General features: G+C 65.9%; 1 protein-coding gene across 1 annotated transcript in view; it reads right to left on the reverse strand.

Moving 5' to 3' along the window:
• LOC142403262 (phosphoribosylformylglycinamidine synthase-like) overlaps window positions 1-15,472 on the reverse strand; it is a 38,511-nt gene that overhangs the window by 12,204 nt on the left and 10,835 nt on the right. The window contains 10 exon segments of the mRNA XM_075489470.1: window positions 528-708; window positions 2,142-2,372; window positions 3,366-3,497; window positions 4,565-4,678; window positions 6,082-6,243; window positions 6,993-7,054; window positions 8,033-8,189; window positions 8,266-8,339; window positions 11,582-11,710; window positions 15,256-15,387. Coding sequence (XP_075345585.1) covers window positions 528-708; window positions 2,142-2,372; window positions 3,366-3,497; window positions 4,565-4,678; window positions 6,082-6,243; window positions 6,993-7,054; window positions 8,033-8,189; window positions 8,266-8,339; window positions 11,582-11,710; window positions 15,256-15,387 — 1,374 coding nt within the window.

A 15,472-nucleotide genomic window follows, 5' to 3' on the forward strand; every position in this document is an offset into this window, starting at 1 on the left:
TCCTGGTGCTGTGGCACCCACAACCCATCATCATGGTGGTGGCACCCATGGGTCCTGCTGCTGTGGCACCCACAACCCATCATTGTGGTGGTGGCACCCATGGGTCCTGCTGCTGTGGCACCCACAACCCATCATCATGGTGGTGGCACCCATGTGTCCTGGTGCTGTGGCACCCATCACCCATCATCATGGTGGTGGCACCCATGGGTCCTGGTGCTGTGGCACCTATCACCCAGCATCGTGGTGGTGGCACCCATGGGTCCTTCTGCTGTGACACCCACAACCCATCATCGTGGTGGTGGCACCCATGGGTCCTTCTGCTGTGACACCCACAACCCATCATCATGGTGGTGGCACCCATGGGTCCTGGTGCTGTGGCACCCACAACCCATCATCGCGGTGGTGGCACCATGACCCATCCTCCTGGCGGTGACACCCCCGGGCACCTCTGCCATGGCGGTGGCCGTGGCACCCATGACACCGCGCCGCACCAGCAGCACCCGTCACCCCCGCCCTGTCGGACTCACCGGGTGCCAGGACGGTCTCGGTGCCGACGCGGGCGGCCATGCTGAGCGAGTCCTTGCCCCCGTCGATGGCCACGCCCAGGCGGTGCAGGAGCCCCACCAGCCCCTCGCACGCCGCCACCAGGGCCCCCCCCTCCGCCCCCGTCTTCGCCCCCCACATCCAGTTCCCCGAGCACTTCACGTCCTGGGGACACCGGAGACACGGGGACACGGGGGACACAGAGAAGATGGGGACGTGGGGGACACGGAGAAGACAGGGACACGGGGACATGGGGGACGGGGAGACACCAGGACCATGGAGAGGTGACACGGGGATGCAGGGAACAAGGAGGACATGGGGACACAAAAGGACACGGGGACACAAAAGGACACGGGACAAAGGGGGGGAAGGGACAGGTCAGAGCCACCGCATGTCCCAGCCCCCTCCTGCCACCCTCAACCCCCCAGATTGCCCCCTGGTAGCCCCCAACCGCCCCCGTCATCTCCCACCCCATGGCCGTGGCAGTCTCAACGGCCATGGCATGGACATGACATGGTGCCCGTGGCCGTGCCACGGCCCCTGTGACCATGACGTGGCCCTGGTGACAACAGCTTGGCCCCCACGGCAGTGACACGGTCTTGGTGGCTCCCATGGCCATGATGTGACCCTGCCATAGCTCCTGTAGCCGTGGCATGGCCCTGGTATGACAATGACATGGCCCCCGTGGCCGTGGTGAGCACCCTGTAGCCTCATGTCCCATAGCTGTGCCACGGCCGTGCCATGGCCATGCCGTGGTCCTCCATGACCACGCCTTGGCCCTGCCATAGTCCCCCTTGGCCGTGCTTTGGTCATGCTATGGCCATGCCATGGTCCGCCTTGGCCATGCTGTGGCCGCACTGTGGTGGTCCCCCATGGCCATGCCGTGGCCATGCCGTGGTCCTCCATGACCATACCTTGGCCCTGCCATAGTCCCCCTTGGCCATGCTTTGGTCATGCTATGGCCATGCCATGGTCCGCCTTGGCCATGCTGTGGCCGCACTGTGGTGGTCCCCCATGGCCATGCCGTGGCCATGCCGTGGTCCTCCATGGCCATGCCTTGGCCCCACCATAGTCCCCCTTGGCCATACTGTGGTCATGCTGTGGTAACAGTAGCCATGGCCATAAGCGTGCCATGGCCCCATAGCCCCATCTTGTAGCCATGTCACGGTCCTGGCGTGGCAAGGACATGACAGTGGCATTGCTCCCAGAGCCGTGCCATGGCAGTGGCACGTCCCCCATAGCATGGCCATCCCGTAGCCATGCCACGACCATGCCATTGCGGCCATAGCCGTGCCATGGCCGTGCCGTGGTGGTGGCACGGCCCCCGTGGCATAGCCATGCCGTAGCCACGCCACCACCATGTCATTGCTCCCATAGCCGTGCCACGGCCTTGCCATGGCGGTGGCACGTCCTCCATGGCATGACCATCCCGTGACCATGCCACGACCACGTCATTGCTCCCGTAGCCACGCTGTGGCGGTGGCATGTCCCCCATAGCACGGCCACCCCATGGACACGCCAAAGCCACGCCGCTGCTCCCGTAGCCACCCCACGGCCGTGCCGTGGCATGGGCGCGGTGGCGGTGGCACAGTACTCACACGGAGGTCAGTGATGCGGGCGAAGACGAGGTTGGTGAGGGCCTCGGTGAGGGCCAGGCGGGCGCCAGCGGCCGGATCCAGCAGGCCCTTGATGGGCTGCTCACCCAGCGCCGTGGCCGCCCCCACCGTGTCGAAGTGGGACAGGGCCACCACGGCCACGTCGGCCAGCGGTGTGTGCAGGGGCCCCACGCACTGCTGCTGGGCCACCAGCCCTGTCACCGAGCGGTCCACCTGTCCCGGGGACAGCAGTGTCAGCAGGGGACGCGGGCTGGGAGGTGGCCACGGGGACAGGTTTTGGGGGGGACAGGGTTGGGACATGTGGGGGACATGGATGGGACACATCCTGGGGGGACAGGGACGTGGGACGGGACATTTCCCAGGGAGTGGCATTGACTGGGGGGACATGGAGTGGGACACGTCATGGAGGGACATGGAGTGGGACACGTGGGGGACATGGACACACTGGGAGGAACATTGGGGACATGGAGGGGGATCGGTGACACACAGAGGGATTGGTGACATGGAAGGTACTGGTGGCACAGAGGGGATCGGGGACATGGAGTGGATCATGGCCACCAAGTGGGTTGGGGACACGGAGGGGACTGTGGCCACCAGGTAGGTTGGGAACATGGAAAGGACTGATGGCACAAGGAGACTGGGGACATGGAGGGGACTGTGGCCACCGAGTAGGTTGGGGACATGGAGGGGACTGGTGGCACAAGGAGACTGGGGACATGGAGGGGACCACAGCCACTAAGTGGGCTGGGGACATGGAGGGGATTGGGGACATGGAGGGGACTGGGGACATGGAGGGGACCATGGCCACCAAGTGGGTTTGGGACACAAAGGGTACCGTGGCCACCAGGTAGGTTAGGGACGTGGAGGGGATTGGTGGCACAAGGGGACTGGGGACATGGAGGGGACCACGGCCACTTAGTGGGTTGGGGACATGGAGGGGATTGGGGACACAGAGGGCATTGAGGACATGGAGAGGACTGGGGACATGGAGGGGACTGTGGCCACCGAGTAGGTTGGGGACATGGAGGGGATTGGGGACACAGAGGGCATTGAGGACACGGAGAGGACTGGGGACATGGAGGGGACCACGGCCACCAGGGATGCAGCTGCAGGGAGGCCGGGTGGCCCAGGGGAGCCCACAGCCAGGGCTGGGGACACAGGGGACCCAGGGGGACGCGAGGGGACACGGGGGGGGGGCACGGGTACCTTGTTGGTGAGGTAGCGCTTGCTGGCCACGGCCGGGAGCCGCAGGACCCGCTCCAGCGCCTGCCGCACCGACAGCCCCGGGGGCAGCGCCAGCGGGCGCAGGGTGGGGGCCACCCGCTGCAGCACAAACTCCTGGGGGGCACGGGGGGATGGGGGTCCCATCACCATGGGGGTCCCCATCCCCACTGGGGGGGTCCCATTCCCATTGCGTGTCCCCATTCCCATTGAGTGGTCCCCATCATCATGGTGATCTCCATCCCTGTTGGGTGTCCCCGTTCCCAGCTGGGGTCCCCATCCCCATTGGGTGGGCCCCATCATCATGGAGATCCTCATCCCCGTTGGGTGTCCCCATTCCAACTGAGGTGTCCCCTCACCATTGGGTAGTCCCTATCATCATGGTGGTCTCCATCCCTGTTGGGTGTCCCCGTTCCCAACTAGGGTGTCCCCATCCTCATTGGGTGGTCCCCATCATCATGGTGGTCCCTATCGCTACCAGGTGTCCCCATTGGGTGGTCCCCATCATTATGGTGGTCCCTATCCCCATTGGGTGGTCCCCATCATCATGGTGGTCCCTATCTCCACCAGGTGTCCCCATTGGGTGGTCCCCATCATTATGGTGGTCCCCATCCCCATTGGGTGGTCCCCATCATCATGGTGGTCCCTATCTCCACCAGGTGTCCCCATTGGGTGGTCCCCATCATTATGGTGGTCCCCATCTCCATTGGGTGGTCCCCATCATCATGGTGGTCCCTATCTCCACCAGGTGTCCCCATTGGGTGGTCGCCATCATTATGGTGGTCCCCATCTCCATTAGGTGGTCCCCATCATCATAGTGGTCCCCCTGCCTGTTGGGTGTCTCCATTCCCAACCTGGGGGTGCCCATCCCCATTGGGGGGTCACCATCATCATGGGGGTTCCCATCACCACTGGGGGGGTCCTATTCCCACTGAGGTGTCCCTATCATCACGGGGGTCCCCATTCCCAACCAGGGTGTCCCCGTCCCCACCGGGGGGGTCCCTATTGGGGGGTCCCCATCATCATGGTGGTCCCCACCTCCATTGGGTGTTTCCACTCCCAACTGGGAGGGTCCCCATCCCTATTGGAGGGGGTCCCCAACACCCCAGGGGTGTCCCTCAGGTCCCAGCCCCTGGGGTGACCATGGTGGGTCCCCCCAGGGGTCCCCCCCACCCCCCCCTTACCTTGCGGGGCATCTTGCCCAGCACCCACTCGAGCTCCAGGTTGACGGGGGTGGGCAGCCCCTCGTGGGACCCCCCCTCGGGCACCGGCGCCTCCAGGTCATCCACCAGCACGATCTGGGGGGGCGGGGGGTCAGCAGGGCCAGGGCACCCCCAAAACACCCCCCAGGGACCTTCCTGGTCCCCAGGGACCCCAAAAGGACCCCACAGACCCCCCCAAACTCTCCTTGCCCGAGAGGGACCCCCAGAAGCCACCCCCGGGACCTCCCTGTGTCCCTCAATCTCCCCAGGTCCCTCCAGGTCCCCATGTCCTGGCCCCATGGCCCGATGGCCCCCCGTGCCCCATGTGTCACCATGTCTCCCACGTCCCCACGTCCCATGTCCCCAGGTCCCAGGTCCCAGGTCCCAGGTCCCAGGTCCCATGTCTCCATGTCCCTATCTCCCCATGTCCTCAAGTCCCCACATCCCCATGTCCCCATGTCCCTGGGTCCCCCATGTCCCCATGTCCCCATATCCCCACACCCCATGTCCCACGTCCCCATGCTGTCCCCCACGTCCCTGCATCCTTATGTCCCCATGGTGTGCCCCACCTCCCTGCATCCCTATGTCCCCACATCCCATGCCCCATGTCCCCACAGTGTCCCCCCATGTCCCGGCATCCCTATGTCCCATGTCCCCATGTCCTCCATGTCCCCGTGTCCCATGTCCCCATCTCCCCACGTTCCCATGCCCCACGTCCCCACGTCCCACATCCTCATCTCCCCACATTCCCGTGTCCCCACATTCCCACGGTGTCCCCCATGTCCCAGCATCCCTATGTCCCATGTCCCCATGTCCTCCATGTCCCTATGTCCCATGTCCCCATGTCCTCCATGTCCCTGTGTCCCATGTCCCCATCTCCCCACGTTCCCATGCCCCACGTCCCCACATCCCACATCCTCATCTCCCCACATTCCTGTGTCCCCACATTCCCATGGTGTCCCCCATGTCCCAGCATCCCTATGTCCCCATGTCCCCATGTCCCCATGTCCCCATGTCCTCCATGTCCCCGTGTCCCATGTCCCCATCTCCCCACGTTCCCATGCCCCACGTCCCCACGTCCCACATCCTCATCTCCCCACATTCCCGTGTCCCCACATCCCCACGGTGTCCCCCATGTCCCAGCATCCCTATGTCCCATGTCCCCATGTCCTCCATGGCCCCGTGTCCATGTCGCCATCTCCCCACGTTCCCATGCCCCACGTCCCCACGTCCCACATCCTCATCTCCCCACATTCCCGTGTCCCCACATCCCCACGGTGTCCCCCATGTCCCAGCATCCCTATGTCCCATGTCCCCATGTCCCCCATGTCCCCGTGTCCATGTCGCCATCTCCCCACGTTCCCATGCCCCACGTCCCCACGTCCCACATCCTCATCTCCCCACATTCCCGTGTCCCCACATCCCCACGGTGTCCCCCATGTCCCTGCATCCCTAGAACGCTCCCGTTCCCTGCCCCCCCCCACCCCGTGTCCCCTTACCCGTCCGTCCCCGGTGACGGTCCCCACCACGCAGAGGGGACAGCGCTCGCGGGCGGCCAGGCGCCGCAGCAGCCCCAGCCGGGGCGGCCGCACCAGCAGCGCGTTGGACTCCTGGTACTCGGCGCCCCACAGCTCCAGCACGCTCAGCGTCGGGTCCCCCCGCTGCCACCAGCCGGGTCACCACGGCGGGGGACACCGGGGACACCGGGGGGGCAGGGGGCACCAGGGGGGCAAGGGGACACCAGGGATCAAGGGGGACTGGGGGGCACCGGGGGGACAAGTGACACCAGGGGGGCACTGGGGGGATAAGTGACACCGGGGGGCACTGGGGCGCACCGGGGGACAAGTGGCACCAGGGGGACACTGGGGGGACAGGGGGTGCCAGGGGGCACCAGAGGAAGGGGGAGCAAGGGGGGACAGGGGACACCCACGTCACTATGGGGCACTGGGGGGGGGCACCAGTGGGACAAGTGGCACCGGGGGGCACTGGGGGGACAGAGGGCACCAAGGACATCGGCGGGGGGACAGGGGGCACTGGGTGGCAGCAGGGGGACAAGGGGGGACCAAGGGCACCAGGGGGACAAGTGGCACCGGGGGGCACCGGGGAGACAGGGGACACCAGGGGACACCAGGGGGCTGGGGGGCACTGGGGGCACGGGGATCCCGGGGGGCACCGTGGGGACAGGGGTCCTGGGGGACACTGGGGGGCATCGGGGGTCCCAGGGGGCACCAAGGGACAACGGGGGGACAGGGGGTGCCCGGGACACAACGAGGTCGGGGGGTACCAGGGGGTCCCTGTGAGGCTGGGGACACCCGAGGGTCCCCCCAGGGAGGGGGGATGGGGGTGACTGGGGGGAGGGGGGGGGGGGGTCCCGTGGGTGGGGGGATCCCATGGGTGGGGGTCCCGGTACCTGGAAGCGGCTGGCGTAGATGACAGCCCCCGCCGGCTCGCTGAGCTCCTTCAGGACGTTCCCTGGGGACAGCGGTGACAGGGGTGTTGGGGACACCCCCCGTGTGTCCCCATGTCCCCCCACACGTCCCCGTGTCCCCTCGTATCCCCCACGTCCCCGTGTCCCCCCATGTCCCCGTGTCCCTGTACCATTGCCACCAGCCCCCTGGTCGTGGACGGTGCAGACGGGGTTGTCATCACCCCGTGTCCCCACGTCCCCCCATGTCCCCATACATCCCCATGTCTCCATGTCCCCCCATGTCCCCCTGTGTCCCCGTGTCCCCCCCGTGTCCCCGTGTCCCCCCGTGTCCCCGTACCGTTGCCACCAGCCCCCTGGTCACGGATAGTACATATGGGGTTGTCATCTCCCCATGTCCCTACATGTCCCCATGTTCCCCCATATCCCTATGACCCCTTGTCCCTGTGTCCCCCCATGTGTCCCCATGTCCCCATGTGTCCCCATGTCCCCCCCACGTCCCCCCACGTCCCCATGTCACCATGTCCCCACGCCATTGCCAACAGCCCCATGATGGTTGGATGCTGCAGGTGGGGTTGTTGTCGTCTCATGTCCCCGTGCCCCCCATGTCCCCCCATGTCCCCCTGTGTCCCCATGTCCCCGTGTCCCCCCCGTGTCCCCGTGTCCCCCCGTGTCCCCATACCGTTGCCACCAGCCCCCTGGTCACGGATAGTACATATGGGGTTGTCATCTCCCCATGTCCCTACATGTCCCCATGTTCCCCCATATCCCTATGACCCCTTGTCCCTGTGTCCCCCCCATGTGTCCCCATGTCCCCATGTGTCCCCATGTCCCCCCCACGTCCCCCCACGTCCCCATGTCACCATGTCCCCACGCCATTGCCAACAGCCCCATGATGGTTGGATGCTGCAGGTGGGGTTGTTGTCGTCTCATGTCCCCGTGCCCCCCATGTCCCCCCATGTCCCCCTGTGTCCCCATGTCCCCGTGTCCCCCCCGTGTCCCCGTGTCCCCCCGTGTCCCCGTACCGTTGCCGCCAGCCCCCTGGTCGTGGATGCTGCAGATGGGGTTCCCCCCCCCGCTCTCGATGCAGCCCCGCAGCACCCGGTTCATCTTCTGCTCCATCTCGGCGTCCCCCCGCTGCACCGCCCCCGCGTCCCGCTCCTCCGCGTTGTCCCCCTGCACCTGGGGACACGGCGTGGGGACACCGTGGGGACACCCACCCGGCACCCGCACAGGGCCCCCCCAGACCCCCCCTTACCTGAATGGAGGAGGCGGCCCCGCCCCCGACGCCGATACGGTACACGGGGCCCCCCACTTTCACCACCAGCATCCCTGGGGGGGGGGGGGGGGGGGGACGACACATGGGTGAGACCCCCCCAAATCCCCCCCAGGGAGCTTGAGGGTCTTGGGGGAGGGGGAGATTTGGGGGTCCCAGGGGTGACAGAGGGGGGAACTGGGGGGGCATTTGAGGGTCCCAAGGGTGGTGGAGGGGTATGGGGGGGGGATTTGGGGGTATCAGGGGTGCCTGAGGGGGGATTTGGGGGTCCCAAGGGTGGTGGAGGGGTATGGGGGGGGATTTGGGGGTCTCAGGGGTGACAGAGGAGGGACCGGGGGGGGGATTCGGGGGTCCCAAGGGTGGTGGAGGGGTATGGGGGGGATTTGGGGGTTCCAGGAGTGGGGAGGGGATCCTGGGAGGGGATTTGGGGGTCCGAGGGGTTATGGGGGGAGGGAGCTGAGGGGTATTTGGGGGTGTCAGGGGGGGCTGGGGAGGGATTTGGGGGTATCAGGGGTGCCTGAGGGGGGATTTGGGGGTCCCAAGGGTGGTGGAGGGGTATGGGGGGGGATTTGGGGGTCTCAGGGGTGACAGAGGAGGGACCGGGGGGGGGATTTGGGGGTCCCAAGGGTGGTGGAGGGGTATGGGGGGGATTTGGGGGTTCCAGGAGTGGGGAGGGGATCCTGGGAGGGGATTTGGGGGTCCGACGGGTTATGGGGGGAGGGAGCTGAGGGGCATTTGGGGGTGTCAGGGGGGGCTGGGGAGGGATTTGGGGGTCTCAGGGGTGACAGAGGAGGGACCGGGGGGGGGATTCGGGGGTCCCAAGGGTGGTGGAGGGGTATGGGGGGGATTTGGGGGTTCCAGGAGTGGGGAGGGGATCCTGGGAGGGGATTTGGGGGTCCGACGGGTTATGGGGGGAGGGAGCTGAGGGGCATTTGGGGGTGTCAGGGGGGGCTGGGGAGGGATTTGGGGGTATCAGGGGTGCCTGAGGGGGGATTTGGGGGTCCCAAGGGTGGTGGAGGGGTATGGGGGGGGATTTGGGGGTCTCAGGGGTGACAGAGGAGGGACCGGGGGGGGGATTCGGGGGTCCCAAGGGTGGTGGAGGGGTATGGGGGGGATTTGGGGGTTCCAGGAGTGGGGAGGGGATCCTGGGAGGGGATTTGGGGGTCTGAGGGGTTATGGGGGGAGGGAGCTGAGGGGCATTTGGGGGTGTCAGGGGGGGCTGGGGAGGGATTTGGGGGTATCAGGGGTGCCTGAGGGGGGATTTGGGGGTCCCAAGGGTGGTGGAGGGGCATGGGGGGGATTTGGGGGTTCCAGGATTGGGGGGGGATCCTGGGGGGGGGATCTGGGGGTCTGAGGGGTTGGGGGGGGGGCAGCTGGGGGGCATTTGGGGGTCCCAGGGGTGGTGGAGGTGCATGAGGGGAGATTGGGGGGTGTTGGGGAGGGGTCTGGGGGGAATTTGGGGGTGTCGGGGCCGCCTGAGGGGGGATTTGGGGGTCCCAAGGGTGGTAGAGGGGCATGGGGGGGATTTGGGGGTCCCAGGGGTGACAGAGGGGGCCAGGGGGGGATTTGAGGGTGTCAGGGGAGATGGGGGGGATTTGGGGGTCCCCAGGATGATGGGGGGGCTGGCGGGGATTTGGGGGTCCCCAGGGTGATGGGGGGGCTGGGGGGGATTTGGGGGTCCCCAGGGTGATGGAGGGCCATGGGAGGGGATTTGGGGGTGCTGGGGGGGGGGGGCGCATCCCAGAGAGATTTTGGGGTCCCATGGGGGGTTTTGAGGTCCCATTGCGACTGGGGGGGGTTCAGGGTCCCCGTGGGATTTGGGGGTCCCATAGGGGGTTTGGGCATCCCAGGAGGGTTGGGGGTCCCAGGGAGGATTTGGGGGTCCCAGGAGGGGGTTTGGGGGTCCCATGGGGGGGTTGGACATCCCCTGGTGGGGGTTTGGGGGTCCCAGGGGAGGTTGGGGGGGGTTGGGGGGAGACTCAACAGGCCAAGGGGAATTTGGGGGTCCCAGAGGGATTTGGGGGTCCTGGGAGGGGGTTTGGGGGTCCCAGAGGAAGTTTGGGGGTCCTATAGGGATTTGGGGGTCCTGGGAAGGGGTCCCATGGGGATTTGGGGGTCCTGGGGGTGGAGTTGGGGGTCCCAGGGGAAGTTTGGGGGTCCCATCGGGATTTGAGGGTCCTGGGGAGGGGTCCCATGGGGATTTGGGGGTCCCAGGGCAGGGAGGTTGGGGGTCTCAGGGGAAGTTTGGGGGTCCCATGGGGATTTGGGGGTCCTGGGAAGGGGTCCCATGGGGATTTGGGGGTCCCGGAGGCGGGGTTGGGGGTCTCAGGGGAAGTTTGGGGGTCCCATGGGGATTTGGGGGTCCCGGGGCGGGGAGGTTGGGGGTCCCAGGGGAAGTTTGGGGGTCCCATGGGGATTTGGGGGTCCTGGGAAGGGGTCCCATGGGGATTTGGGGGTCCCGGGGGCAGGGTTGGGGGTCCCAGGGGAAGTTTGGGGGTCCCATGGGGATTTGGGGGTCCTGGGGAGGGGTCCCATGGGGATTTGGGGGTCCTGGGGGCAGGGTTGGGGGTCCCAGGGGAAGTTTGGGGGTCCCATGGGGATTTGGGGGTCCTGGGGAGGGGTCCCATGGGGATTTGGGGGTCCCGGGGGCAGGGTTGGGGGTCCCAGGGGAAGTTTGGGGGTCCCATGGGGATTTGAGGGTCCTGGGGAGGGGTCCCATGGGGATTTGGGGGTCCCAGGGGCGGGGTTGGGGGTCCCAGGGGAAGTTTGGGGGTCCCATGGGGATTTGGGGGTCCTGGGAAGGGGTCCCATGGGGATTTGGGGGCCCCGGGGGCGGGGTTGGGGGTCCCAGGGGAAGTTTGGGGGTCCCATGGGGATTTGAGGGTCCTGGGGAGGGGTCCCATGGGGATTTGGGGGTCCCGGGGCAGGGAGGTTGGGGGTCTCAGGGGAAGTTTGGGGGTCCCATGGGGATTTGGGGGTCCTGGGAAGGGGTCCCATGGGGATTTGGGGGTCCCGGGGCAGGGAGGTTGGGGGTCTCAGGGGAAGTTTGGGGGTCCCATGGGGATTTGAGGGTCCTGGGAAGGGGTCCCATGGGGATTTGGGGGTCCCGGGGCGGGGAGGTTGGGGGTCTCAGGGGAAGTTTGGGGGTCCCATGGGGATTTGAGGGTCCTGGGAAGGGGTCCCATGGGGATTTGGGGTCCTGGGGGGGGGCGGGTTGGGGGTCCCAGGGGAAGTTTGGGGGTCCCAGGGGGATTTGGGGGTCCCGGAGAGGGGGTCTGGGGGTCCTGGGGGGTCTCACCGGGCTCGGGGGGCTCCTTGCGGACGTGGTCGTCCTCGATGGCGCCGATGCCACCGCTGAACATGATGGGTTTGATCCACTCCCGCCGCTGCCCCCCCGGCAGCACCTGCCCGAAGGAGCGGGCGAAGCCTGGGGACACCCCACGGCGTCACCCCCCTGCCACCCCAAAGCCACCCACCGCGTGGCACCACCCCCCCCCCCCCAGCAGCGGGTCCCCAAGGGTCCCCAAGGCCATGGAGGAGTCCAGGAGCCCCTGAAAGGTCTTTAAATGTCCCCAAGGGTCTCCAAGGCAGAGTGGTGTCCCCAAGGGTCCCCAAGGCCGTGGAGGTCTTTGGGTGCCACCTAGAGGGTCCCCAAATGTCCCAGAGGTCCCCAAGGACATGGAGGTCTTTGGGTGCCACCTAGAGGGTCCCCAAATGTCCCAGAGGTCCCCAAGGCCGTGGAGGTCTTTGGGTGCCACCTAGAGGGTCCCCAAATGTCCCAAAGGTCCCCAAGGCCGTGGAGGTCTTTGGGTGCCACCTAGAGGGTCCCCAAATGTCCCAGAGGTCCCCAAGGCCGTGGAGGTCTTTGGGTGCCACCTAGAGGGTCCCCAAATGTCCCAAAGGTCCCCAAGGCCGTGGAGGTCTTTGGGTGCCACCTAGAGGGTCCCCAAATGTCCCAAAGGTCCCCAAGGCCGTGGAGGTCTTTGGGTGCCACCTAGAGGGTCCCCAAATGTCCCAGAGGTCCCCAAGGACATGGAGGTCTCCAGGAGTCCCTGAAGGGTCCTTAAACATCCCCAGGGTCCCCAAGACAGCGCGGTGTCCCCAAGGGTCCTCAAATGTCCCAGAGGTACCCAAGGCAGTGTGGTGTCCCCAAGGGTCCCCAAGGCCATGGAGGTCCTTGGGTGTCATCTAGAGGGTCCCCAAAATGTCCCAGAGGTCCCCAAGGCCATGGAGGTCTTTGGGTATCCCCGGAGGGTCCCCAAACATCCCTGGGGTCCCCAAGGCTGCAGGGTGTCCCCAAGGGTCCCCAGGATCTTTAGGTGTCCCTGGAGGGTCCCCAAATGTCCTTGGGGACCCAAGGCCATAGGGTGTCCCCAGGGAGCCCCAGGGGTTCCCAAGACTGTGGAGATCTTTGAGTGTCATTGGAAGGCCCCCAAATGTCTTTGGGGTCCCCAAGATCATAGGGTGTCCCCAACATCCCCAAGACCATGGAGGTCTTTGAGTGTCCCTGAATGGTCCCCAAATGTCCCCAAGGGGTCCCCAAGTCTGTAGAGTGTCCCTGAGGGTCCCCAGAGGTCCCCAAAACCACAGAGGTCTTTGAGCATCCCTGAAAGGTCCTCAAATGTCCCCAGGGGTCCCCAAGACCACGGAGACCTTTGAGTGTCATTGCAAGGTCCCCAAATGTCCTTGGGGTCCCCAAGGCTGCAGGGTGTCCCCAAGGGTCCCAAGGGGTCCCCAAGACCATGAAGGTCTTCGAGTGTCATGGGAAGGCCCCCAAATGTCCTTGGGGTCCCCAAGGCTGCAGGGTGTCCCCAAGGGTCCCAAAGAGGTCCCCAAGACCATGGAGGTCTTTGGGTGTCATTGGAAGGCCCCCAAACGTCCTTGGGGTCCCCAAGGCTGCAGGGTGTCCCCAAGGGTCCCCAAAGAGGTCCCCAAGACCGTGGAGGTCTTTGGGTGTCATTGGAAGGCCCCCAAATGTCCTTGGGGTCCCCAAGGCTGCAGGGTGTCCCCAAGGGTCCCCAAGGGGTCCCCAAGACCATGGAGGTCTTCGAGTGTCACGGGAAGGCTCCCAAACGTCCTTGGGGTCCCCAAGGCTGCAGGGTGTCCCCAAGGGTCCCCAAGGGGTCCCCAAGACCGTGGAGGTCTTTGGGTGTCATTGGAAGGCCCCCAAATGTCCTTGGGGTCCCCAAGGCTGCAGGGTGTCCCCAAGGGTCCCCAAGCGGTCCCCAAGACCGTGGAGGTCTTCGAGTGTCACGGGAAGGCTCCCAAACGGCCTTGGGGTCCCCAAGGCTGCAGGGTGTCCCCAAGGGTCCCAAGGGGTCCCCAAGACCATGAAGGTCTTCGAGTGTCATGGGAAGGCTCCCAAATGTCCTTGGGGTCCCCAAGGCTGCAGGGTGTCCCCAAGGGTCCCAAAGAGGTCCCCAAGACCGTGGAGGTCTTTGGGTGTCATTGGAAGGCCCCCAAATGTCTTTGGGGTCCCCAAGGCTGCAGGGTGTCCCCAAGGGTCCCCAAGGGGTCCCCAAGACCATGGAGGTCTTCGAGTGTCACGGGAAGGCTCCCAAACGTCCTTGGGGTCCCCAAGGCCATAGGGTGTCCCCAAGGGTCCCCAAGGGGTCCCCAAGACCGTGGAGGTCTTTGGGTGTCATTGGAAGGCCCCCAAATGTCTTTGGGGTCCCCAAGGCTGCAGGGTGTCCCCAAGGGTCCCCAAGGGGTCCCCAAGATTGTGGAGGTCTTCGGGTGTCACTGGAAGGCCCCCAAATGTCCTTGGGGTCCCCAAGGCTGCAGGGTGTCCCCAAGGGTCCCCAAGGGGTCCCCAAGACCATGGAGGTCTTCGAGTGTCATGGGAAGGCTCCCAAACGTCCTTGGGGTCCCCAAGGCTGCAGGATGTCCCCAAGGGTCCCCAAGCGGTCCCCAAGACCGTGGAGGTCTTCGAGTGTCACGGGAAGGCTCCCAAACGGCCTTGGGGTCCCCAAGGCTGCAGGGTGTCCCCAAGGGTCCCAAAGAGGTCCCCAAGACCGTGGAGGTCTTTGGGTGTCATTGGAAGGCCCCCAAATGTCCTTGGGGTCCCCAAGGCTGCAGGGTGTCCCCAAGGGTCCCCAAGGGGTCCCCAAGACCATGAAGGTCTTCGAGTGTCATGGGAAGACTCCCAAATGTCCTTGGGGTCCCCAAGGCTGCAGGGTGTCCCCAAGGGTCCCCAAGGGGTCCCCAAGACCATGGAGGTCTTCGAGTGTCATGGGAAGGCTCCCAAATGTCCTTGGGGTCCCCAAGGCCATAGGGTGTACCCAAGGGTCCCCAAGGGGTCCCCAAGACCGTGGAGGTCTTTGGGTGTCATTGGAAGGCCCCCAAATGTCCTTGGGGTCCCCAAGGCTGCAGGGTGTCCCCAAGGGTCCCCAAGGGGTCCCCAAGACCATGGAGGTCTTCGAGTGTCATGGGAAGGCTCCCAAATGTCCTTGGGGTCCCCAAGGCCATAGGGTGTACCCAAGGGTCCCCAAGGGGTCCCCAAGACCGTGGAGGTCTTTGGGTGTCATTGGAAGGCCCCCAAATGTCCTTGGGGTCCCCAAGGCTGCAGGGTGTCCCCAAGGGTCCCCAAGGGGTCCCCAAGACCATGGAGGTCTTCGAGTGTTATGGGAAGGCTCCCAAACGTCCTTGGGGTCCCCAAGGCCATAGGGTATCCCCAAGGGTCCCCAAGGGGTCCCCAAGTACCGTGGAGGTCTTTGGGTGTCATTGGAAGGCCCCCAAATGTCCTTGGGGTCCCCAAGGCTGCAGGGTGTCCCCAAGGGTCCCCAAGGGGTCCCCAAGACCATGGAGGTCTTCGAGTGTCATGGGAAGGCTCCCAAATGTCCTTGGGGTCCCCAAGGCCATAGGGTGTCCCCAAGGGTCCCCAAGACCATGGAGGTCTTTGAGTGTCCCTGAAGGGTCCCCAAAGGTCCCTGGGGGTCCCCAAGTGTCCCCCGGGGGGGGGTTCCCGCTCACCGGCCAGCACGGGCTCCCCGAATTTGTTGCCGTAGTCACTGGCGCCGTCGCTGGCCCTGATGGCGATTTCCAGGGGGCGGGCGAAGGATTTGGGGTACGGCTGCGCCCCGTCTTCCCAGGGCAGCTCGTAACCTGGGGGGGGGTGGCCCGGACGCCTGGGTCCCCACCCGGCCAGGGAGGGGCCAGGGGACCCCAGGGTTGGAGCCTGGGGGGGTCC

Source organism: Mycteria americana, unplaced genomic scaffold, assembly GCF_035582795.1.
Source record: "Mycteria americana isolate JAX WOST 10 ecotype Jacksonville Zoo and Gardens unplaced genomic scaffold, USCA_MyAme_1.0 Scaffold_155, whole genome shotgun sequence".
Taxonomy (NCBI): Eukaryota; Metazoa; Chordata; class Aves; order Ciconiiformes; family Ciconiidae; genus Mycteria; species Mycteria americana.